Source organism: Pomacea canaliculata, linkage group LG7 (assembly GCF_003073045.1).
Source record: "Pomacea canaliculata isolate SZHN2017 linkage group LG7, ASM307304v1, whole genome shotgun sequence".
In the NCBI taxonomy this organism is placed as follows: Eukaryota; Metazoa; Mollusca; class Gastropoda; order Architaenioglossa; family Ampullariidae; genus Pomacea; species Pomacea canaliculata.
Window position 1 is genome coordinate 15,402,966 of NC_037596.1, and position 24,105 is coordinate 15,427,070.

Consider the following 24,105-nt stretch of genomic DNA (forward strand, 5'->3'; position numbering starts at 1 on the left):
CAACATTAGTTAAAGTTCATATAAGCTAGTAAATTTAATGTTCTTCAACAATATGATATGAAAATTGTTCTTGAGTGTCGGGGATGAAGTGTCGGGGATGAAGTGTCGGGGATGAAGTGTCTGGGGATTAAAAGTCTAGGGGATGAAGTGTCGGGGATGAAGTGTCGGGGATGAAGTGTCTGGGGATTAAGTGACTGGACACCCTCAGGTACAAGCCTTGTCAGCTTCTAAAAGGCTGCTGTTAGCATCTCCGGAGAAAGAGGGATCGACAACACTTCAGCAAAACTCGCCTAAGCCTGCAAGATCATCATCTCGCGTCAGTTCAATGTATGTGATACGTTTCTCGAGTTATTTAGAAATGTAATCGTAAGATTATTAGGCCATAAAAGAGCTGAAATATTTTTGTTCTTTTGTTTTTGTACGCGCTAATCTAATATAATGAGTATGCTACGATTACTACTGATAATAATGAGAGGAGTTACATAGTAACTAGTCGTACAAGAGGAAGGCTAAAAAAGCTTCAGCTGAGAAAAATTTACTGTAAAATAAAAGAAAATTGACTTAATTGGACCTATGAAACTGCAAATTTAGAAAGAGTGAACAAACTTCAAAATATTTATTAAACCATAGTTAAAACATGGCGTGATGTACTTATTTAAGTCATACTATATTATAGGAGAAATGGCTCGCGGTTCATGTTTTTCGCTATTAATTTGATAGACTTTTATTCTTTTCACTTTAGAAATAAAAATTCGTTAGTTTTGTGGTTAATACACCTGATAATAATAGTGTCAAATCGAATCTTAAAATATTTCATCTTTAGTAATCGGTTTCAAGAAATGTATCTTTCATTTTTTTCAGTTATGTCTGTAAATGATTTATTTTTGCATTTTATTTGAATTTTTTTCTCATACTTTCGTTACAACTGTCGCCACTCTAGTTTTCATGTTTGTTATAACCCTTTGGGAAAAAGTTACCATTTTTTTACTTTCTTAAAAATTAAAGTCCTATCTTCATTTGTGTTTTTAATCATTTTCTTCACTATATTACTATTAATTAGTTAATGATTTAAAATGCCACGATTCATGATTATAGATATATGAGTTTAAGTAGTAAAATGTAAATATTAAAGTAATTAACACTCCCTGTAGTTTTTTTATCTTTTGGACCTTAAAGAGAGTGAAATACATTTTTTAAAGATTTCATTCTTAATACCATTTTACATTGTTATAACCAATGCTGTATCTAACATACCATTTTATCACCTTCACAGGAAAAGAAGAAATAAGTCAGAGGCTATAAAGGAATACTTGCATAACGTAGACGATATCTTATGTGACCGTGTGAATGTCCAAGGTAAGATCAACAACTCGTATTATTAACTTAAGTTTTTACAAGCGGTTTCCCTCTATATATAAATACTAAAAAGAAAAGCTAAAAAGCAGTAAAAATATAGTTAAGTGTAAAATTCTTTTTTTTTTTCTTTTTCGAAAGAGAAAAGAAATGGTGTGTGCGTGTGTGTTTATGAGAGAGACACTTCTCGTAAGCACATGCTTAAAATACATGACTAAATTATATCACATTAAATCACTTTTTAGTATTTATTTTACGCTTTTAATCACAATATTTTAAGCTCTTTGATAACCACGTGCGTTCGAGGCGAGTGCGGGCTTAGACACGCACAAGCAGAAAGATACAGAGAATAATCTAACACCACAGAAAAAAAAAGCCTTAACATGTTTACATTGTTTTTTTCAGACGTCACGACCTCATCACGAGCGTCTCTGCAAGTGCAAAGTTCATCTGAACCTGGAAAGAAAACGTTTGTGATTCGCGGCACACGAAATCAAATTCTTGAAGCTCTGCGAATAATTACTATTGCGACTGGCGAAATGGTTGGTTTTCTAATTTTGAAACTAATTTTGACCAGGGATTAATACACCTAGAAATTTCTATTTTTAGAAAGTGACATAAACTATTTGTGTGTCTGTGTGAACCAGACTTAGAAATTCGTTTATTACCGTGTCTCGAGAAGATGTTTTAAGAATATAATTTAAATATATTAAAACACAGAACGGACACATTTGCGGGAATAGAATGAGACAAACAACCCAGACATATTTTATATTCCATTCGAAAAAATGCTTAATTTCAAAAGAATGGAAATTTGTAAAGAAATACATAAAATAGTTCTTGATCAGTCAAAGACGCAATAAATCAACCACACAGCTGTTTATTGTGCAGATAGAAGTGCAAATGCAAGGAAAAATATGGAAGGCTAGCCATTGAAACATTATTTTTTTAATTTTACTAAACAGAAGTGTTTATGTACGCATAATAAACTCACTGACCTTTTTGGGATTATGCAATTTTTTCTCAGGGCCACGTATTGGAGAAATCACAAAAGAAATGGATTGAGTGGGTTCAACAAGCATTTCCTGACTTTGAAAATCGTGCATATTTTGTTCCCCCTGTCTACATTAGACGTGTGCCGACGAAAGAAAGAGAACATGCAGGTCAGAAAGTTTTCATGTTAACGTCAGAAGTATCAGCAGACCTGCCGACTACACCTTCTGTACAGAAGAGTGACATGTTGGAAGATGAAGCCATCCAGCGTGTGCTCTTTAGTCTCAAGGAATTCTCTAAGCTACATCCAGAAGTGTTTATGTGTGTCAGTCAGTTTCCCTTCGGCTCGTATCTTGGTGAGCCATACTTTGCTCCGGCAGCTGCACATCTTCCCTTACCGACTAACCTTCCCAAAGAGCTTCCCATTAGCTGGAGACAAGGTGTCTTTGATTTGCTGCTCATTCACAGACAATATGGTTGTGTGATATTCGAGGTCAAGGCTGTGGGTTACAACACTTCAGTCTCAGAAAAAGAGCGATGCGAACAAGTGGCAAAAAAACTTACACAGGCGATACAACAGTTAGACAAAGCGGAAGCCATGTTGTCACACCTGGTATCAGACATCGACCCCAACGTACGCATCAAAAAAACAATCGCCTGCCCAAACATCGAATCACGACAGCTACAAAAACTCATATCTGACAACAAACAATTACAACAAGTCAGTACATGTTTCTTAAACAACTATTGTGTTGGTAAGACCTACACTAATATAAATGTTGCAATTGTAGGTTAAAGTGTTTTTGTTTTAGATATGCCAAAATGATTGATTTGATTTATTATGGCAGCTTAGCCAGTGTGTAGATCGAGTAGGACAAGCAGCCGTCCTGACAATATTACCTGCAAAGTATTTATGGAAACAATTATGCTTTGGTTCAAAATTGTCCTTTACCCTTTCTTTTATGTTAGGTAAACATTGGACAAGAATTCCACAACCTATTTCTTTTATCATTTTTTTTAATTCATAATCAAGATATTGCACACATTTGAAAAATGATACATATTCATTGATTAGTTGTATAATTAGTTATTAATAATGCCTCTGTAAGATGTGTACTTTAATCATAATGTTTGAAAGTAAGCTTATTTTTACTGATCAAAAGATTTTTGTGTTCAACTGATTGCTTTATATTTATCTTAGGATCTTTGTCGGTGTCTTCAAGTAAAAGATTCCGCCAATGTAAGCCGTGCAATGCTTTGTTCTGATCATCTGTGCGACACTGAAGTGTCACAAAATGCCGCTGAGAATCTAAGGCAATGGTGGGCAAAGTGTGTAGCTGGTCCAGGAAATAAAAGTCCGTTGAGCAGTACTCTTGACGTGTACAAGAACTTAATAGCCAGGTAATGAGTATTCTTTTCTTTCTTTGGTCTTAGTAGTTTAACAATAGTAGTAGTTTAAAAAACTAGAGGTAATCTTTTATTACGAGTTAATTTTTATTTATGCATTTTATGCAATGGGTGGTAATTAGGGTTCAATCAGACCAATACGAGATAGGCAGACGCCTCAATACTAGTCTTACCAAAAGATCACAGGGAAATCACCATTTGTACAAGGTTAATACGAGTGCTAAGTAAGGGCAATGTGATGCCAGTATCGCAGCGCATCTGGCGTGCACCCACATATTTGCTTCGGAACGACTGAAACAATTAGAAGTTGCACTCACATTTCAAGCAGACTGCTTTAAGTGACGAGGCTAATAGCTCAGTGATCATCTAGACAGCATCTTAGTAGCGAAACAGAAAAAAACCATATATGAGGGATGTGAATGGTTGAGAGCAGTATCATCTGTTTGCCCTCACTGCCCTACCCTTCCCACCGTTGGTAAGATACACATTTAATTGTTGCACTGCATCAGTATCAACTCATGACAGCTATATAACCAATTGATTATTCGCCTTTTTGATGTTAAATTTGACGCAAATATGACCTATTGAAAACATTAGGTCTACCTATTGTCTTCCTTTTAATCTTTGTAAAATTTATTTTGATCTATGTGAACATTTAACAGACTTTTATTTATTATTTTAATGTTTCTTGTTAATCAGGTTTTGTGGACCAGCATCAACGATAACAGTGCCGTGTGTAACTGAGCCTCGTGTGTCCATCAAAACTTGGGACCAGGCAGTGTCTTATGTAGGAGAATGTTACACTGCTCACATGATACTCTTCCCGGAACAAACTGAGCTGCTGAGCAGACCTCCCAAAAGAGCTTTCATTGCTGGTCCTCCTGGCACGGGGAAAACTGTTGTGCTGTTCCTGATGGCCACGGAGTGGTTACTGCAAGGAAATACTGTCTACGTCCTGAGCATATGGGAGCGAAGTCTGGCAGCAACATACATGTTGTACCACATGCTGCAGAAGATAATTAAAACCAAACTCAGAGACTTGGTCTTGCCTACACAAGTTCGCCTCTTACTGAAAAATTTTAAGTTTAAGAAAGATTTTGAGGCCACTCTAGACGAGTTCACATTTCAGGCCAGAAACGGTCCACTGTACGTGATCGCTGACGAAGTAGGACCTGATCTACAGTAAGTTTTACAATTCCATATCTTATTATTTACAATGTATCGTAATTTTATTCTTTGATATACATATATATAATTCTAGATTTTAAATAATCGGTATTCAAGGGAATTTCGATTTTTATCAAAGACTTGTTAATTATGAAAACACGATGCCATATTAAACATAGTCTATAATGATCGTGGTCATAAAATAAAAACAATTTTGTGGTATCCGAGACCTTAAATTATTAGTAAAAGAAAATTGGCTTAGTGGATACTGCAGCTCAGTAAATGTTCGTCTTTAAACATCTCTTTTTGCCACTCCCTTTGTCTCCTTAATACCAAAGGAAAAAAAACAGTTTAAATTCACATGAGCATAGAAATCTTGTTGATCTCATCCGTGTAAAAAGTAGAACTACTCCCAAAATAATTATATACAGAAGAAAGTCAGAAACTGTTACATAAGATGAGGAATACCATCAGGTAAGGTCAACATCTAGTGATGTCGTGATCAGACCATAAAAGGTGTGCAAGAATCACCATAAAGGACGCAGATTTACAAGCAGAAAACTATGGGAGAAAGCAACTAAAATCTAGTGTTTTCACTACTGTAGGTTAGCCATTCAAACGGAGTATCTTTGGCAGCTCTTCTCAAATATACCCTAGAGAACACAGAGACGTTCCAGGTCTTTCCCTACCTAATTCATGTAAAAGTGAATTCTAGTCTTTCGCATGTGCTTAACATGCGGTTCAACAAGTTCTCTCACATCGCAAAACCCAACTACCATCAGGGATGGGCAAGCTACTTTTAATTTGTAGCCGGCTAGGCTACAGCTACTTTTTTTCCAAATGTAGCCGGCTACACTACAGCTACAATTTTGCCAAAAAAGTAGCCAGCTACTTTGGGCTACTTTTTAAAATGTAGCCAGCTTCTTTTGGCTACTTTAAAAGCGTGATGTTATAACAAGTTAGCTGTACCCAGCTGGCTGTAGCAACATACACAAACATCAAACATACACACAAAACCCTATTACTTGCTTTACAAAGTTTTTATTATAATAATGAAACGGAGAACTGCGATATACCGACAATTTTTATTTAGTGAATCCATAAATGCTTTCATTCATTCTTGCACCTTCCTCCCCCGGCCTTTTTCACACAATAAGTACACGTATTTTACGATTATATTAAACATTTCTGGATCTTTTTCCTCATCCTGGTTTTAGTGACAAAAGAAATTATATAAGTTTTCCGATAAACATTTGTTTCTATAACTATTTGTTCCCTATTTACTTAGAAATGAAAACTAAACAGATGCTTAAGTATCAGGTACCTGGTGGAATTTTCAATAAGTTAGGTTATGTGGTGATGGAAAATGTCAACCTCTTATCAATACTGTGACAATGAACAATAGACCATTGAAATAAATGAGTTTGCATGGAATATAAGTAAAACACTGCTTAATCTAATTTTTTTTCTAACACTGACACTGAAAACAAAGAAAGGAACACAAACTAATTGTTTCCAAAAGCTGATAGGGTGAAAAGTATAGTCCTGGCATACTAGAATAGACTTTAATTATATAGTAGGATGTCAAATGTAGCATATAAACACTGAAATATATTTTTCAAAAATGATCTGATGCAAGATATATTTATTTTAAATCTTTAAGCTTGAATTTCTCTGTTTGTCGTTTTTGACATCCAGTCCTAAACTATAAAAACATATTTCTCAAGATTGGCTTGTGCTACAGCAGTAAAATTTTGCAATTTTGTTTAGAAATGCATAAGCTACAAAGTGATGCATTTGAGAATATGATATAAACATTACTTTTGATAAAATTAACATTTTTCTAAATATTTTCTAAATATTTAATTGCCACATTCACACTGAGTCGGGGGGTACCATGTCTGATTTTTTATATCTCCTAGAAATCTTGAGATATCAAAACGCCTTATGGCATCAGTTTTTTTATCAGTGCCTCTAGTTTACAAAAAAAACCCAAACCTTTGGTAATATGACTTATGGTATTGTGTAAATTTGTTTTTTAAATGCTTGTACGTTTTGAAACAAAATCGTTGATTAAAGTCACAATTTTCACTTTAGGTACTCAAAAACAGTTTTAAAGTGCTATATTATGTTTATTTTGTTACTCTATATTTAAAACCCTTAAGATATTTAAAATATGGATTTTAATTTTTGGAGTGTACCGGTAACCTTAAAACAAATCTACATTCTTTTAGTCCTTCATGGAATTGAATTTGACCAGAACTTTGGCCTCGAAGTTGCTTTCTGTCACCCTAGTGCGCAGCTTTGTCATGATTAGTCCTGCCAGACTGAACAATCTCTCAACAATTCTTGCATTTGAAACTATAGCCACATTTTGTGGCTTCGCAAAATGTAAAAAATTTCAAATAAGGCTGGAAATTGATGGGTACGTTGTCACAAACCTGCTGAGATGTATTTTATAAAATGTTTTTTTTTTAATTAGTAAAAGTAATTGTTCGGGTGAGGTGGTAAAGACAGCTATCACTGAGGCTGTTAGTGTCAACAGTTTGAGGCGTGCCGCGCCATACAGAGATGGCCGGCCGGTCTTTGTGTAATTAAGTTCTGTTGATAGGTTGTTTGGTGGTTACTTTGAACAAAGGAAAGAGTGTGATAGTGTGTTGGATGTGTGTGGTTTGATTGGGGTTTTTTTTCCTTGACGGGAGCGGGAAGAAGGGACAGTCTTCTTGGTGTTGTCAGTGCGTCCGGAGCGGACGGCTATTGCTTTGTAACCAGTCTTGACGGACTTGGTGTTGTAGACCTGTGTGTACAAGTCCTGACCAGACTTGGATTGTGTGTATAAGTCCTGAACCGACTTGAAGTACCAGACTTGTTTGTGTTTTGTTAACATTGAACCTGTTGAAGTTTTCTTGTGAATTTTCTTGTGGATTTATTTCTGGATTTACCTTTTGGAGTTACCTTTGGATTTACTGTTGAGGTTTACTTTTGGATTTTCTTTTGGATATAACTACAAGACGAAGTGGAAACTTTGTGTACTTTTTCACGTGGATATATGGTACATGTTAGAAGTGAAAACATTGTGCCGTTTCAAGTAGAGACTTTGAGAGAAACTGGACGAGAGGATTGCATACTTTTGAAACTGTTGGAAGAAACGTGTGTACGAATTGTGGGGTTGGGAAATTAGGAATCGTTTTGTATTGTGTTTATTTATTTTTTTGTTTTCTTCTTTTATTTTGATTTTTAAATTATATTATATTTCTAAAGTTTAAACTGTTGTCTGTGTTTTGATTTTATTAATTGTCTCGTCTGAAAGGCGCTGTAGAGTGCAGGTGACAATATTAATGGGGACTCTGTCCGGGATTTTATAGGCAATATATTGTCGTTTCAGACGAGGTTAGAATTTTTTTTTTTATTGTATTGGAACGCAGGGGGTTTTTTTAAACTGTTTGAATATTGTGTGTGATATTTTATTTGTGTCATGGCTACTGGATTTGATCCAGAGGGGGTTAAGGAAACTGATCCTACTTCAGAAGAGATGAAGGGAATGCCTTTCCAAGAAAAAATGTCTGCGGAAATAGAGGGGCATCTAGGTAAACTTCAGAGATGGACGTCTGAAGCTAAGTTACTCGCCACAGAGCTTGGTCTGACAGGGGATAAGTTGGTCAAGTTCATAGCGGCGGAGTTGAGAGGTCGTCGCCAGAAGAGAGGGAGAGAAAGAAGAAGAGGAAGAGAGAAATAGGAAATTTCAGCTAGAAGAAGAAGAGATAAAGAAGAAAGAAAAAGAAAGAGAACGGAAACTTCAGTTGGAGGAAAAAGAGAGAGAAAGAAAACTTCAGTTGGAACAAAGGAAACTGAGGTTAGAAGAAGAAGAGAGAGAAAGGAAACTTAGGTTAGAAGAAGAAGAGAGAGAAAGGAAACTTAGGTTAGAAGAAGAAGAGAGAGAAAGGAAACTGAGGTTAGAAGAAGAAGAGAGAGAAAGGAAACTGAGGTTAGAAGAAGAGGAAAGACAACTAGAACTGAAATTGAAAGAAAGAAGGTTTGAATTAGAACAGGAAAGAGAAAAAGAAACTCATGACCGACAGCTAGAGAATGGAGTGGGCTCAACCCCATCTAACCCATGTATCAGTACTTACAGTGTGAAACTTCCTGTGTTTGATGAAGCTGTGGAAGACTTAGATACTTTCTTAGGACGCTTTGAGTGTGTAGCTCAGCTACAGAGCTGGGATGTAAATAGCTGGGGGGTGATGCTTGGGGGTCAATTGAGAGGCCGAGCAGCGGAGGTGTACCTGTCACTCACGGACACTGAGAGACGAGAGTACGAGGCTGTGAAAGTAGCACTGAGAGAAGCATTTCAGCTGACTCCAGAGTCCTACAGGTGTCAGTTTAGAAATGAACGAAGACTCGACAGAGAAACATTTCCTCAATTTGCCACCAGACTAACCCGCTATGTAGAAAGATGGCTTAGCTTGTCTGAAAAAGAGAAAAAGTATGAAGACTTGCTCGATCTAGTTTTGCAAGAACAGATGTTAGAGGTTATAGGAGGAGAGATGGCCATCTATCTCCGCCAATGCTCTCCAAAGACAGTGAAGGAATTAGCGATGTTGGCGGAGCGCTATGCTGATGCACGTAGAGCTGCCAAACGTTCACCAGGAGTGCCAGGTCGAACTGACTATGGGCAAAAGGATAGAAATGAGTCGACAGAACAAGCTGGATCGCAGGAAATCACATGTTTTAATTGTGGGAAACCAGGACACATAAAGAAAGACTGTAAAAACCGAAAACAAAGTTTTGTTCCTGGAAATAGTTCGAAGGTGACTGTTGTTAGGTGCGCCGACCAGCCAGCACAATCAGAGACAGGGTCATACAATCCTTATTGTCTGGCTACTGTCGGGGAGAAGACAGTGAAAGCTTTACGTGACACAGGAGCTGATGTGTTGGTAGTGGATGCAGGTTTGGTAGCTCCAACTGATTTGCTACCTACACACCGCAGTATAACCATGGCTAGCAAGAATGAGGTTCGCTCATGTCCAACTGCTTTAGTGCGAATACAAAGTCCATTCTATTGTGGTGAAGCAATAGCTGTTGTACTCGCCAATCTGGTGGTGCCTGTCATCATAGGCAACCACATCGAGCGGAGAGATGGAACCAAAGTGCCAGTGTCGGTTCATCTTCCATTACCATCAGTGCCGCCACCGCCTGTTGCAGTTGTGACTCACTCACAAGCTAGGAGAGATGTACGAGGTTTACGTGTCATAAAACCTTTTAAAACGACCAACTCTGAGAGGAGAGAAGTCGACAGCCCTAAGACAGTCAGAGTAAACATGAGAGAGAAGGGAGGTGGGCTTTGTGACTGTAACTGTTGGCATTTGTTGTGCCAGTTATTACTGGAAAGGATAATGTGGGCTGATTACCTGAGCAGGTTTGCTCCGTAGAAGTTTAACCAAGCCGTAGGTTGGTTTTGGTGGGGGCTATTTGTCACAAAACCTGCTGAGATGTATTTTATAAAATGTTTTTTTTTAATTAGTAAAAGTAATTGTTCGGTGAGGTGGTAAAGACAGCTATCACTGAGGCTGTTAGTGTCAACAGTTTGAGGCGTGCCGCGCCATACAGAGATGCCGGCCGGTCTTTGTGTAATTAAGTTCTGTTGATAGGTTGTTGTGGTTACTTTGAACAAAGGAAAGAGTGTGATAGTGTGTTGGATGTGTGTTTGATTGGGGTTTTTTTCCTTGACGGAGCGGGAAGAAGGGACAGTCTTCTTGTGTGTCAGTGCGTCCGGAGCGGACGGCTATTGCTTTGTAACCAGTCTTGACGGACTTGGTGTTGTAGACCTGGTGTACAAGTCCTGACCAGACTTGGATTGTGTGTATAAGTCCTGAACCGACTTGAAGTACCAGACTTGTTTGTGTTTTGTTAACATTGAACCTGTTGAAGTTTTCTTGTGAATTTTCTTGTGGATTTATTCTGATTTACCTTTGGAGTTACCTTTGGATTTACTGTTGAGGTTTTACTTTTGGATTTTTCTTTTGGATATAACTACAAGACGAAGTGGAAACTTTGTGTACTTTTTCACGTGGATATATGGTACATGTTAGAAGTGAAAACATTGTGCCGTTTCAAGTAGAGACTTTGAGAGAAACTGGACGAGAGGATTGCATACTTTTGAAACTGTTGGAAGAAACGTGTGTACGAATTGTGGGGTTGGGAAATTAGGAATCGTTTTGTATTGTGTTTATTTATTTTTTTGTTTTCTTCTTTTATTTTGATTTTTAAATTATATTATATTTCTAAAGTTTAAACTGTTGTCTGTGTTTTGATTTTATTAATTGTCTCGTCTGAAAGGCGCTGTAGAGTGCAGGTGACATACGTCCATCTTCGTTTTTCAAATCGCTCCCGCCACATGGACGACCTGGTACTTCCGGTTACTGAGCGTGCGAGACACGTGTGTCTGGCTGTCAACACACCGAGCAGTGACAGCAGTGGCTGTCGTCGTCTTGCTGACACGCTGTCGACGAATGGTCGTGTAACCAACACGTCAAATGGCTACGTAGAGTGGCTGTCGTACCAGAAATAACACACAGATTGAATTCCACACTGAAGTTTTCTTTAATTCAGTATCTTTTTCTCAGCAGCTGGCCTAACTTCTCTCTCTCTCCAATTCACAAAGAGGTCCCACACCACTGTCAGCCCTGCTATTTATTCTCCCTCCCCTCGAACATTCTAGCACAGACATTCTATTTCGTCGCAATAAAGACATTGTTGAACATCGCTACATTGTTGAACATCATTTCCTCCCTCGCACAAAGACATTCTATCTTTTACATTGCTGCCGTGCTGAACATTCTGGAATATAGATGCAAATCTACAACCCAAAGACATTATACTTTCTACACTACTAGAGTGCTACAGTCGTGAAAGTAGCTAACATGTAGCCAAGCTACAGCTACTTTCTAAAATGTAGCTACGGCTACAAGCTACTTTTTTTTAATTTGTAGCCGGCTAAGCTACAAGCTACAAAATTTGTAGCCGGCTACAGTAGCTGTAGCTAGGCTACAGCTACTCCCCATCCCTGACTACCATACACATCTAATTGTGGTGACACTGGTATCTGACATCATTTTCTCTTTTTCACTCCTGCACAAGATTCCGTTCTACCTTTTAAATATCTGCTTCTGTTATCTACGAAATAAAATCTTTACAAAAACTCACATGTTCTTAAAACACAAAATCTACAATGGTATGTCTCAATTTGATTCTGGCATTGCAAGTGCATCAGTATGTTTAGTGTTTGTAATTTAAGTTCGTTTAATTTCAAATTAACTCACGAGCAAATTATTTTCCTTCTCCGATCTTCTACAGTACATGATTTTCCACATTCCGATTTTTTAAATAAATGCGCACTCAGTGTGATCTGGGCCTCAACTGATCCAGCATTATAAAACATTGTAGGTGCCTTCCTAAAGGCTGCTTTAGTGGGTTTGTACCCTTGGGATATCTGTCTCTAAAGGTGCTACTCTTGTTAGTACCGTGTCGAATAATAGCGTGTTAGGTATGAAACGCTATGCAAACGACTCAAGAAACGTAATGTGTGAACGACAATAGCTTGAAGAATATGTTTACATGGTTACTGAAGCACTAAACGTGTCTTGTCAGGTAACGTTATTTTCTTTGTCTTTCTATATACGCGCAAAAGGTGAGAAAACACAGACACACATATTAAATGGCCATAAAAGAATACGTTTCTCTAACATTTTTTCTAAATGACAGGTCAGAATATGTGGCCTTCCCGGAGTTGAGTGAGAGACTGCTAGATCACTTAGACGACCAAGAAGAAAATCTGCACTTTTGGGCTGCAAGCTGTCACCATAATGTCGCACCTGCGACGTCAACACCTTACGTTCAGAACAGCTGGGAAACAACGCTGTTCACCAGACCACTTCGCTCACCACCAACTGTGATCCGGGAAATTGAAAAGGCCTGGGAAATAGAGCATTGTACTGTTCCTCGGTACACTAAGCGCGATGTGCCTGATGCTACAGATGGCCCAGAGATAAAGTGGGTGATTCACAAAAGCCAGCACCATGGACCACAAAACATTGAAGATTGTGATGTTTGTGGACTAGCGGTAGTCGAAGAGTTGTGTACAAGTTGTCGCATTGGAATCTTCACTACATGTGAGTTGGTTGTTTTATTATTGTTCCTATTATAATTATTTATCAAGCAGGGTACCTTGTATTTGGTACAGTAAAGTGAGTTGTGCAATATTCTATTACAGTGCCAATGGTATAAATGACATTTGCTTGCACACGGCAAGAAACTCACATTGCGTTCACAATGTTCCAGGTGTTCTACTCATGAAAGGTAAGGATATAGAATCCTGAACAGCAAACAATGAAACACTAGACACTATTATTCAAGGAGAACCATCAGAGTAATCAAAATCGGGCAACTGCTGATGGGCAGAACAGACTGACTTTAGACGAGACTTGAATATACCTGTAACTGATATTTTCTGCTAGAAATCTATAAAATCAGAAAATATCTTCATCGAATTCACAAATTCAATGGACAGAGTCTTGCACGTGGGTTATAGAATGTTCTATCGATGACAACAGAACAGGGATCCAAGTAATTCAAACCAGAAAAGTCTTAACATCAGCAATAAACAATAACACGATATAACAACGTAGCAATGTCATCAGATTTGCTGAAAGGAATCGATTCTTTCCTATAGTTCCTATTCTACTATACGTAATGTAAACACTATGTGTTGATTAAAAGTGTATCTTAAGCAAAGTTCCTGAAAAACTGCTCCCTATTTCCGAACTGGAACGTAATACCATCCAATGTATATAAATGGTCTATGTGTTGGTGGGTTACTTAAAGCCTTTCTGGCTACATTAAAGCGATTTACTTTAGCCCGGAACAAAATTCTAAGACAGTCTTTTATGTACCTTTAAGAATGGTCATTGCAATGCCCGACAGGAAATATTGGTAAACATTAAATACATGAACATTCCATGCAAGACTTGGTAACTACAATTCAAGACAAGCCTAAGAGATGACCTTTGTCAAACGCTGCATCTATTCAGACTAAAGAAACTGGCACAACACCGTAGCTAGTCCATAGCTAGTACCAGGATGAGACGAATGAAAGAATAAAATGTGTGGTCTTATAAATATTACCTCTCAAAGTATTCAACATACAATGATACAGTATAAATTCATTTTTTTCTTGCAATCTGTCCCTTTGAAATTAAAATCATTTTTTATAAAAGAATATTTTCATGTTAACTTCAACAATTAACATTCTGTTAACAGTGGACAATTCCGTGCAAGAAACATTTGAAAGCCCTTCCAGCAGCAGCGTGACTCCTCCCAGCCTGAAGTACAAAGACGTGTTAATTTTGTCAAAGACTCAGCTTAGTGAAGACGCCGGCATTCTGAAGCCTTTCTCAGAAAAAGAAATCCCCGTGCGCGTGATGAGGGATTGTGACATCGAGGACGTTGCCACAGCCTCCAGTGATGTCGTGTGGGCTGCAAGACAACACCTTGTCCAAGGTCTAGAAAGGAAGGTTGTTGTCTGTCTGGATAATTACGATGACATTATGGGGCAGTACCCGTTCTCCCGACTTTACACAATGTCAAGATGTTCATCGCAGCTGATTGTCGTGTGCCCGCCAGCATGATCTTGTTCAGACAGTAAATACACCTGTCATATTACCGCTCATGCTCCAAATGATCCATGCTATTTCAGCTGTAAATAACCTTAGGGATCATTGCATGCATACCTTTTTAACTCTAAGAAAAGTTGATTACAGTTAATCAGGATAACAGCAGAGTATATGCGGCTATTTTTAGACCTTAGGCGAGCAAGAGGAGCAAGACAACCATATGACTTAAATGGATTGTAAAGGCAAAATCAAACTGCTTAGAATCTCGTAAAGAAAAGTATCAATTTGAATCTCGTCTGTTTTCGTGTCTGTTCATGTGAAACGTGTTGAAGGTTTTGTAGAATTTTGTGTGTAATAAGAGAAAGTACACTTGCTTTGACGATGTCTCGTTTTCCTTATGACATATGCCCAACACTGCTTACCAAGTAAAACAGACTGTTTTTATAATTTTTATAACTATGCTTTGAAACGTTCCCATCCGGTGTGTGTGTGTGCATAAGGAAATAATTAGCACGCTAAACGTAACTTCATTCTGTGGACACAATATGACTTGTTTAGTCCTACCTGCTTTGTCCGTTGACTGCTGGAACATTTTCCTCGTCCTCCGATGATGCTCAGTCGACGACAGTGTGAGCTGGTGCAATTGGTTCAAACTGATATGGTTGGACATCATCCATAGTCATTTTGATTGTTAATAATTTTGGATATCACCGATCGTGAGTTAAAATCCTAGCTATGATCACTGACACTTCCTATCTCGGTCATACGTCACACGCAAGCTCGTCCGCTAACCGTCTCGGGAAGATATCGCGGTTACTAGGCGGAAGGACATAACGGTCGATTTCACTGGATTTTTTTGATTTTGATAAACATGGGTAACCGAAATAGTGCTAGTAAGTGGTAATAAAGTGAAAAACGAATCATTTATTTCTTCTGCATTGCTCTCGTGCATTGCAATCGAAACAAAATATAATTTTTAAACGTTTTAACCGTCACCGCAGCCATATTATAGCCTTAAGTATACCTTTAATGTGCATAATGTTTTCCTTTGCTAGATACTTCATCTATTTTATTTCCCTTCTACACGGTGTTCATTGCACACAGAGACAATGGGTATTATTTTCAGCTCCATAGATAGAGTAGCAGCAGCAGCAGTAGTAGTAAATAAAATAAAACAACTAGCAGAGTTTTAACATAGCACACAAGAGAAAATAACTGCCCCAGAATATTTGTCTTTGGGATACACCTAGAGTGCCTGTTCAAGCTGTCATAAAAACTGGGGTTTTTCTAATTAAAATGAAATACTCGATTCTGCAATAAAATACAAGCAATCATTGGGGTTAAGGGATCTGCAGATTACAATATAACCAGTGTAAAAGTTAAGGTTTCCTGTTGGAAAGAAAATAATCTGCTTCTGGAAAAGTAGGTAACTGGTGCACTTAATCCGTGACTTTTGAAAAAGTTAATAGGTAGACGTGATCTACTCATCTCTTCTACAACCAGCTTTAGTCAGTCATACATGACTGAAGGTGCACAAAGCTGTGTGGGGTAATCACTTATGCATGTGAAGTGGGAAAGGTATCCTATAGTAACATTAAATAATAAAAAGTAAACAACCAAATTCAGAAAAGAACCTTGTCAATATCGTTCTTAACTTTGTTCAACATAGACCATATGTACATATAATATGTGTATCATTGCTTGTATGTTAAGACAGTTATGCATTTATGTTAAATAGGGAAGTATGCATTATGCATATATGCATGTATTGTTGTACATATATATGCTTATGTATGTATGACTTATGTTTTCATTTCTGGATGCCTGTGATATGCAGATTATTCCCATGTGCATAAGTTCATTATGCAGTTCTCATGTATTTATATATTGATGCATGGATCATGAGCACAAACATTGCACTTTTATGCAAATGCATGCTTAACTGTCTGTGCTTATGTGCATGCAATGTGTATGCGTATGGACAGAGGTCTTTCTCCTTCCAAGCCCTATCAACTCGGAACGGATTATCCATTAGTCTTTGTCCCTCTAATTTTCTTACCACCATTAAATCCAAACTTCTTTTCAGAACAACTTCACTGTGACCCTATCCTGACCCAGAGTGTGCATAGCTATCTATCTATCTATTCCTCTTTGTGCATCAGGTTGCACATAAGGCCTCAACCAGAGTCCGCCACCGATGTCGATCGGCTGAAACACGCTCTAGGTGACCCCATGTCCAGCCCTTTCCTTTCATCTCCCTTTCCACTGTTCTTCTCCAAGTTTCCTTTGGGCGGCCTCGTTTTCTTCGGCCGTCTGGAGTCCATCGTAGGGCGACTCTGGAAAGGTCTGCTGTCTGCTGGCGGAGCACATGTCCAATCCATCGCCAACGCCTTCGTTGAACCTGCGTGGTGATGGACTCGGTTTCACTTCTTCGGTGGAGTTCTTCGTTGGTGATGATGTTTGGCCAAAAGATGTTGAGTATGCGCCTGAGGCATCTGTTTTGGAAGACGTCAAGCTTGTTACTGATGGTTTTGGTCATCTTCCAAGATTCTGATCCGTAAAGGAGGGTGCTGATCACATTTGACTTGAAGATTCTCAGCTTGATCTTCTGGCTGATGTTTTTTGCCTTCCATGTGCTCCTGAGTGAGGCGAAGGCCTGGCTGGCTTTCGCCAGTCGGGCTCGAATCTCTACCTCCGCATCCCCAGTGTTTGACATTTTGGACCCAAGATAGGTGAAACTGTCAACTTCCTCAATCTCTTCTCCATTTAGTTTGATGCTGTCTTGGACTCTGGCGTTCACTCTCATACTGTTAGTCTTTTTTTGTGCTGACCTTCAAGCCAAGGTTTCCAGCTGTTTCTGAGAAGGCCTTTGTTTTTTCCTGCATGTCTTGGTGGCGGTGTGACAGCAGGGCAATGTCATCAGCAAAGTCCAAGTCTTCCAGTGCTGTTGTTGCTGTCATAGTCATGGTCCATCTGAGCCCTCTCCTCTCGCTGTCGGTGGAAGTCTTCATGATCCAGTCCATGGCCAGGATGAAGAGGAACGGCGACAGAATGCAGCCCTGCTTCACCCCGGTACTGACGTTGAAGGGGTCTGTGAGCTCCGTGTCACAGACAACCTGGGATTTGAAATCGCTGTACAGCATTGCAATGACCTGAACAAGTTTTGCAGGGACTCCGTAATGCCTCAGGATTTTCCATAAGGACTCGCGGTGGATGCTGTCAAAAGCCTTCTCCAGGTCGATGAAATTGATGTACAGCGGTGTGTTCCATTCGTTGCTCTGCTCCAGAATCTGTCGCAGAATGAAGATGTGTTCGGAGCAGGATCGCCCAGGGCGAAATCCTGCTTGCTGTGGTCGGAGGTCTTTCTCAAGAGTTGCCGTCAGTCTTGACAAAACAATCTTGCTGAAGACCTTGCTGGTGAGGGAAAGAAGTGTTATGCCCCTCCAATTATTGCAGTCTCCAAGATCTCCTTTCTTGGGTAACTTGAAGATGAGCCCTGTCTTCCACGCAACAGGGACCTGCCCTGATTCCCAAATTTGCCTGAAGATTTCAGTCAGCTTGGGAGCTGTCACATTCACGTCTGCTTTTAACATCTCTGCTGTTATTCCATCTGCCCCTGGTGCTTTGCCGCTCTTCATTGTCTTGACTGCTGCTGTCACTTCTTCCAGGCTTGGTGGGTCTGTGCAGATGTCGAGGTCTATAGCTGCTGGCTGGATGTCTGCAAGCTGAGGGGGATCTGGTCTGTTCAGAACTGACTCAAAATGCTCCCTCCAGCGCTGTAGTTTTCCTGCCTCTCCCTCGACGACATTACCGTTCACGTCTTTCACTGGCACATCACTGTTCTTAAACCCGTTGTTTAGCTGTTTGTTTATCTTGTACAGTGTCTTCAGGTCATTTTTACTTGCTGCATTTTCTGCTTCATCTGCCAGTTTCTCTATGTGATATCTTTTGTCGGTTCTTGTCATCCTCTTTACCTCTTTGTTCAGTTTTGCATATCTTTGTCTGTGTTGTTCCTTCAGGCGTTCAGATCTGGTGCTGTTGATTCTTTGTTTGGCTGACTTTCTCTCTTCTATCTTCTTCCATGTCTCTTCTCTGATCCACTGTTCTTTCTTTTTCCGTTGGAAGCCCAGTATTTTCTCTCCTGATTCCTGTAAGACTCGATTGAAGTCATCTAAGGTCATCTCTTGTTGGTCTCCTAGTGCCTGGAACCTGTTCTTTACTTCCATAGCAAAGGCCCTTTCGGTGGCTGGATTTTTCAGTTTTCCGGAGTCCACTCTCTGCTGACGTGCCTGTTTTCCTCGTGATCGACGCAGCTTCAGAGAAACTGTGGCTATCACAAGAGTGTGGTCACTGGCAATGTCTGCTCCTCTGTAGGCTCTAACATCTTGAAGTGAGCTCCTCCATTTTCGGTTGATGATGACATGGTCTATCTGGTTCTTTGTGATCCCATCTGGTGATGTCCATGTTGCCTTGTGGATGTCTTTGTGTGGGAAGAGTGTGCCTCCAATCAGTAGGTTGTTTTCTTCACAAAAGTCTGCCAGTCTCTCTCCGTTGTCATTGATGCTTCCGATTCCATGTTTGCCCATGACATGCTCCCTGCAGGTGTTGTCACTTCCCACCTTGGCATTGAGATCGCCGATGATGAGCAACATGTCGTGGGCTGGAACGCTTTCTGAGGCTGCCTGGAGCTGATCGTAAAAAGCATCCTTGTCTTCTGCCTCAGAGTCATTTGTTGGTGCATAGCAGGCTAGCACTGTCAGCTTGGTGTACTTGGAATGGAATCTTGCTCTCAAAAGCCTGGGTCCATAAGGCTTCCATTCCAGCAGTGCCTTTTTCCGTTTTCTTGTTGAGGAGTAGAGCTACTCCTTCAGAGTGCTGAGCGTCTGATCTTCCTGAGAACAAGATGGTATGTCCTGACGCTAGTCTCCTCTTTCCCGTGCCGGTCCATCTGACCTCACTGACTCCCAGGATGTCCAAGTTGTAGTTGTCAAACTCCTTGACTAATTGGAGCATCCTGCCAGTCTGGTACAAGGTCTGGACGTTCCAGCACCCCACCCTCAACTTCTGCCTCGGCTTCAGTAAATCCGCTGTCGGGGCGCCAGCTCCCTTTCGGGTTTGGCTGTCGTCCGTCATTAGTCCAGTCTCCTGGTGTGCTTCATTACCTTCGCCATCTGTGACGAGTTCTCTGGTTTTAGTTTCTGTAACAGGATTTTTTTTTTACATGGTGGGGTTGTTAGCCCTACCACAACCTATTTTACCTCTAGGTGAGGTGTCCACCTTAGTCGCCTCTTACGACATGCCTGGCTGGATGGCAGGGACCCTATTCTTGCAATGCTTGCTAGGCAAGCATACCCCGGGGTCCCACAGGGGGTGCATAGCATGTGTCTGTATTTACTTTGTGTATAAGTGTGTGTGTGTGTGTGTAGAAATGAGCCTGCTTATTATATGCAAATATTGGTGCATAGTTGTTAATGATTTAGTCTATGTATGATTTATGTAAAACGTTCTAAGAAAAATTTTGGAAAGGAACTTTTATAAATAATTATTATTATTACTATTATTATTGTGTGTAAACTAATTCATGCATGAGTAAATGTAACCAAATAAATAAATTACAAACTGTTTACTTACCATCAATCAATTCAGGCTTCCGACCGTTAACTGTAGATTATCATTGACAAACTAAAATATGCTTGTGTTTAATTATTTGAAAAACTAATGGATCTTACTAATTTTCTTATATAAAGACACAAAAATAAAAAGTGCATCTATTTTAATGTGTGTCCATGTGTATACATATCTTTGTAAGAAATATTAATGTAAAAGGCTATCCAAACTATCTGGTTTACCTATATTTTTTTCCTGTTTTGTGTGGTTCACGAAAGGCTCTGATAACCATTTATCATAGTAATATGCTTTAGAAGATCCTGAGATTAGTTTACCTACAGAGCCATTAGTGTATCTCTAATATCAGAGCTGAATCCATTTTAAAATTAGAGTTTAATAAGTAACTTGTGTGTCACATGTAATGTTACTTAACGTTAAAAGGCTGTAATTTTGTGCATAGAATCCTTTTTAAAAAATCAACTTGAAAGTTTTAAGTGGCATAAAACCCCTGTCCCCCCAAAAATTAAAAGCCAACACTTCATTACATGGAATTTTAAACTTTGGCAATCATGAAAAAGTGTCACGGACCAGTTTATTAGGGACAGGAGGTTGTTGCCCCTGTCTTTGGTTTTCTTAAAGATTATTGCCCTTACCTTACATATAAGAGTGTGTTGGTTGCGTCGCGGTTTCACGTCAGAACCCGACGTCATTTTATGACGTAATTTTAGTCTGAAGGAGAGTGAAAATTATTGGGAAGAGGGCAGACGGCTGTGAGCAGGGAAGAGAGTCGGATAGAAAGTGTGTGTGGTGTTCGTTTTGGATATTGTGTGGGTCGATCCCTGCGGATGTATGTGTGGTACCAGCTTTAGGTCATGTGTTGACCCCCCAAGAGTTTAGTTGTGGTACCAGCTTTGGATCATGTGTTGATCCCCAAGCGTATATTTGTGGTTCCAGCCCTGGATCATGTGTTGATCCCCTGGAATATATATGTGATGCCAGCTGTGGGTCATGTGTTGACTCCAGCAACTATATTCTGAGTCGTCTGTTAGGTGTCTGCTGAGTCAGCACCTATTATTAGTAAGCTGCGGAACGTATATGTGATTTCCGCTGAACGTTCGTGAGTGAGGATTTTACGTAGACGTGGAAATTGTGGATGTGAGTAAGTAAGACTATAAGGAAATATTCAGAAACATATGACATAGAATATTGAAAGGAACATGTGTATGTCGTCTTGGTGACATGAAGAGAACTATTGGAGCAGCCTGTGCGCTGTAGTATTTCGGGAATTGAAAGATATTTGAAGTATATCTTATAATTTAGAAGCGAACTGAAAGACTCAGACATTTCTATATCTTTAGTTAATGTTGACTGTTATAAAGTTATTTTTGTTCCCACGACAAATCTTTGTGATATATGTTTGAAAGAACACGAAAGGGGACGCGTGCGTGTTGTGAGAGAAAGAGATCTAAAACAGCGTTCCTGACAAAAAGTGCCTAAGTGAAATATATTTTTATTAAGTAAAATCTTTATAATCTAGTATATATGGCACAAGTATGAAATTAACCAGTTTCCAAGATTTATTTTTGACTTTAAAGAGTAGATTGGGTGTTTTCGCAGGTTGAATTATATCAAGAAATGAAGACAGCTTGAAACAGAGCACATAACAAAGTTAATAAAATTGGGTTGACAATATTAACACTGACCTGAACTGTCGATGAGGCCAAAGCTAATGTTCGAATTTCCTATCTCTGTCACGACGTGTAGCATCCAAATCCCTTGTCCAATCCAAGATTCGGTTGAAAGACTTAACGTCAAGATAAGTTCCGGGACACTTCCACTCACACTGCATGCCACTTCCTTCGTGATAGGCTGCGGGGGCAACTTGGTCATCTGACATTTTCTTATATTGCTAGTGTAGGATTTCATTCGAAATGTTAATTTTTCACCTACGATTCTCGCTAAATCTAAGACTTGAGTAGATATGGGAGACAACTCAGGCAAACCTGAAAAATAGAAGAACATTTAGAATGCAATGTCGTGTCGGTAATGATTATATTCATCAAGATGATCATGATAATAATGATATATTGCATGGTATTGAACTTACATTTGACAAGAATGGTCACAGATCGGTTCAGCTCCGACCCCGGCGCCTCACATCCGATGGTCAGCCTCACATCGTTGCAGTGAAAATCTCGCGACAGCACGAGTGGTCCCTCTTTGAGTCTTGTGGAACTCAGTGTGCTCCCTTTGCCGTCCACTAGGCGAATGCTAACTGCAGGGTTTCCATTGATAAAGGAACACGAGATGCTGACCTCCTGATTCTCGGAAACATACTCAGTCCCATTAACATCTCGTCCATTCAAACGCAGCGCTGTGATTGTTGGAGGATCTGTTGTAACAAATTAATAGACTCTGACTTTTTAAAGTCCGATCTAAGTAATTTCAAATAATTATTAGGAAACAAAAGAACATAGGAGCTATAATTCTGATTTTCAGTAGCGTGCAGTATGTAAAGAAAAAAGTATATTTTTTGCTGTGTACAAACCATTAATAATGAAGTACTGCACTTAAGAGGTAAATACACTTTTTTTCTTTCAAGCACATTTCCGCGAGCGCGTGCGCACACACACTCACACACAGAGTATGAAAAGATAGAAAAAGAAAGGGAAAAAGAGAGAGGCAAAATACAAAGAGAGAATGAAAAATTCTAAATTCTATACACAGCGTTATTTACAAATATTTTGTTGTCTTGCATTATTTTATTGTAACTGAATAAGAGATGTAAGAAAATTATTAGACAAAAAATATATTCACCCTACTAAAAATGAACATTTTAAAAATAAAATATTGTCACACGTACAGGTGACTCGGAGCTTTGAGTGCTTGAGTACAAGTGGAGTAGAGTTCTGTCTGAAGAGCTCCCACATGACGTCACTATAGCTTCGCTTTACAAACAAGGTGAAGCGCATTTCTGATTTGTCGGCCTCGCAGACGGAAGAAATTGTTTGATTTTTACACACACCATTACTATCAGATATCCAACGGCACCTGCAAACAATGTGGTATGTTTCCTTTTCACACAATTTTATTTCAACATTAAAGCTTGAGTCTTCAAAAGTCTCGCTGGCTGCTGGAGTAACTTTTTGACTAAAGACGGCTGGTGTGTTCTCTGACACTGAAACCTCTTCATACGATGTGTGTTTTGTATCAATTGGGGCACCTGCAAAATATGAATGTTTTTTAGTATTGTACCTGCAAAACTACAGTTTACCATGTCAGTTCTTTAGACAAAATATTTCAAAGGACAAATTAAACGGGTCTTAAGTTTAGTATTTATTATCGAAATCTTAGAAAGATAGTTCTTCGTAAACTTCAATTACAGTCTGGATTTTTTAAAAAAAAGACAAAAGAGAGAGAAAAATGAATACATAAGTTAACACGATAAAGCATGAAATGCATCATGAAAATGAAAGGAAATACAGAGCAATCGGATATATATATATAAGTATATGAAAGATGATGATACTGCTGCTGATGAAGATGATGACTCACATCCGAGCATGCTACTTTTTCCCGTCTTTATCCAGCATGAAAAACTCAACAGCCACCAAAGAAAGAGCTGTCTGTCCATCTTGATGTTTTCTGTTGTCTCACATTTGGATGATTCTCTGGGCAGAGCAGGTAGGTCTCGCAAACTTAATCACATCTATTCAATCCTCTGCCTTCCGCATCGTAGTTACCAGGTTTGTCATTAAATAGGAAGCTAATTTTGAATCGTATTGCTTCCTTGTTTCTTTACTGGTAATCGCCAGACAAGCGACGACATGACTAAAGTACACAGAAGTGTACACTTTAACAGAAACTATTTATGTATGTGCATCTTGTCTGATCGTCTCTAGGGAGGCTT

The 24,105-nt window shown here is 39.1% G+C and overlaps 2 protein-coding genes across 2 annotated transcripts; one reads left to right on the top strand and one right to left on the bottom strand.

The window, feature by feature from the left end:
• Positions 1–171: 171 nt before the first annotated feature.
• On the bottom strand, positions 172–23,884 carry LOC112567914. Its single transcript, XM_025244798.1, has 6 exons — positions 23,751–23,884; positions 23,059–23,418; positions 22,303–22,587; positions 21,899–22,198; positions 20,220–20,249; positions 172–296 (listed from the first exon to the last, which is right to left on the bottom strand). Exons 1-6 carry the CDS (start codon positions 23,827–23,829, stop codon positions 277–279), a joined length of 1,074 nt encoding a protein of 357 aa, XP_025100583.1. The 5' UTR covers positions 23,830–23,884; the 3' UTR covers positions 172–276.
• Positions 311–16,736, top strand: LOC112567912. The gene is made up of 8 exons (XM_025244795.1): positions 311–327; positions 1,274–1,356; positions 1,759–1,895; positions 2,381–3,067; positions 3,548–3,747; positions 4,453–4,935; positions 12,682–13,088; positions 14,236–16,736. Coding segments are annotated over exons 1-8 (2,367 nt in total). The 5' UTR covers positions 311–325; the 3' UTR covers positions 14,604–16,736.
• Positions 23,885–24,105: the final 221 nt, after the last annotated feature.